Source organism: Papaver somniferum, chromosome 7, assembly GCF_003573695.1.
Source record: "Papaver somniferum cultivar HN1 chromosome 7, ASM357369v1, whole genome shotgun sequence".
Classification (NCBI taxonomy): Eukaryota; Viridiplantae; Streptophyta; class Magnoliopsida; order Ranunculales; family Papaveraceae; genus Papaver; species Papaver somniferum.
In genome coordinates, this window is record NC_039364.1 from 221,838,515 (window position 1) to 221,840,811 (window position 2,297).

General features: G+C 35.9%; 1 protein-coding gene across 1 annotated transcript; it reads left to right on the forward strand.

Annotated features, from left to right (window-relative positions):
* Nucleotides 1-715: 715 nt before the first annotated feature.
* On the forward strand, nucleotides 716-1,877 carry LOC113293390. Its single transcript, XM_026542045.1, has 2 exons — nucleotides 716-1,078; nucleotides 1,411-1,877. Exons 1-2 carry the CDS (start codon nucleotides 785-787, stop codon nucleotides 1,573-1,575), a joined length of 459 nt encoding a protein of 152 aa, XP_026397830.1. The 5' UTR covers nucleotides 716-784; the 3' UTR covers nucleotides 1,576-1,877.
* The last annotated feature ends 420 nt before the right edge of the window (nucleotides 1,878-2,297 follow it).

A 2,297-nucleotide genomic window follows, 5' to 3' on the forward strand; every position in this document is an offset into this window, starting at 1 on the left:
AAGGATTCCACGTCAGCTTGTACAGTTAAAACGTTGAGGGCATGTTTGTCCACATTTGGATGTAAATTCGTGTGACGTGGCAACGAATTTTTAAAAACAATAATTCGGATGGAAAAACTTAACAGAGGGATATATTTCTAATTCTGTTTAAAAGAGGGACATAGTTGTAATGATAATTATAAAGAGGAACGTATTGTTAAAAAAACCCTATTTAGATTGATAAGTAACCAGGAAAATGGCCTACAAACCAGGTACCTTTTTGAGTTCAAAAGTCAAGACATAATCCTTAACACAAATTTGCACAAAGTAGCTGCCTCTGATAAAGACTACAGCTAGCTTTCCGAGTCCCAAAACCATACTACTCTTTAAAGCTCCCTCGTGCCTCACAATACTAGATGCACAAAACTTCAAAACAAAGAAAAACTAGTACATCCTCTTTATCTGTTTCAGTTCAGGGACAATAGACAACAGAGACCCTAATATATTAGTCAAAAGTCCCAACTCTTTTGTCACGTTTCTATCAGTCTTCTACACTTCAACACTCAAACTTCTGACGCTTCAGTCTCTCTTTGGTATTGTAAAGGTGAAGAGGGTCATTGCACGAGTAAAGTAGCTGCCTCTGATAAAGACTACAGCTTTCTGAGTCCCAAAACCATACTACTATTTAAAGCTCCCCCGTGCCTCACAATAATAGATGCACAAAACCTCAAAACAAAGAAAAACTAGTACATCCACACCACAGGATAATTTTTTTTCTCTTTCAACAAATCAAGAAGAACAAGTGATGGAAGAAGATAGAGAATTTGATAGCGTAAGCAAGCAAATCGATTTCTTATTTAACCAATTACAATCCCTCAAACAGAAAGCTCCATCATTTGAGGCTAAGTTGGAAGAAAAAATTACCAAACTTCAGCATATTTCAAAAGATCCCACAGTTGATGCATTGAATATACAAGAACCTGTGGATAGGTGTATTGAGAGATATCAAAATCAACTTGTCAAGATCAGAAGAGTTGGACAGTTGGTTGAAACAAAGGATGAAACTGATTCAGGGGAAAGAATCACTTCTTTTGTCAATGTAAGTCACACTGATCAAAAACTTCTTTTATTATTAGATTTTGATTATTTATTTTGTCAATGTAATGCTTGATATTTTTCCATTGCTTTTGTATACCTTAGATTTTCGTTAATGCTCTATAGGGACTCTTGGGTTTACTGATATTGAAATTTGAATCTGTAATATGGTGTTTGGCCTTTTGGACTTTTTTTGAGGTTTTTGGAATGTAGATATCAGTAACAAGCCTACTAGCTTACCCATTTTCTTTGGCCCCAAGTATGATTTGGGTACTTGCTTCTACTAGCTTACTCATTTTCTATGGCCCCAAGTGCTAATTGTCTATTCATTTGCAGATTCAGAAACTCGAAGAGCTGGAGAGGATTAAAAGTCTTGAAGATAAGTTGAAGAAGGAAGAAGAAAAAGTGTCTGATTTGGCGACCAATTTGGGGAATTGTCAATCTACCTTGCTAGAACTGTCGGCCAAATTCGACCAATTTGGGGAATTCAGGTTTTCATGACTGTCAAGAAGGCCTTGTTTCTTTCAAGCCACTTTAATGGTAGTTAATTTCCCTTTGGATGCTGCATATCCTCGTACCTTGCTAGAATTGAATTTCATTTTGCTCGGAGTTCATTCCCTTTGGATAATATGTTTGTTTTTTCGGTAAGACGTTTCTTTCATTGTGTGCACCAAAACCTCATGTAGTGAACTGGTAATTAATTCCTCATAAATGGGTTGAGGAATTCTTTTACGGTTTAACAAAGATTTATGTATTGAAAATACATTGTAACAGCAAAAATAAAAACTAAACTCGAGTAAGAAGGAAACAATACATTGTTCCAAAAGATTTGAATGGATTTTAAAGTTCAGTCCACAAACACGTCAGAACCAAATTCTCTACAGCTCCAATAGTTATTTTAATCCTCTGCATTCAACAGATTAACCCCATCCAGCATAACTAAGCTAAAGAGAACACTTCAATTTCGATTGTATAAAACTAGTATATTTTAAAAAAATGCTCTCCTCATTTTGGCTTAGCAAACTTCATGTGAGATCTCACTCTATTAACTGCCGAGGCGCCGAGCAAATGTTTTATGTCCTAGTCCACGTGTTTGTGGGTATTTGTAGGGATCAACTTTCTCTTCAGTAGAAGGTACAAAGAGATAACTAAGTTATTCTAACAACATGAACCATCAAGGGAGAAATATAACAGCACAGGCAAATATGGTTAGTCAGGGCGAA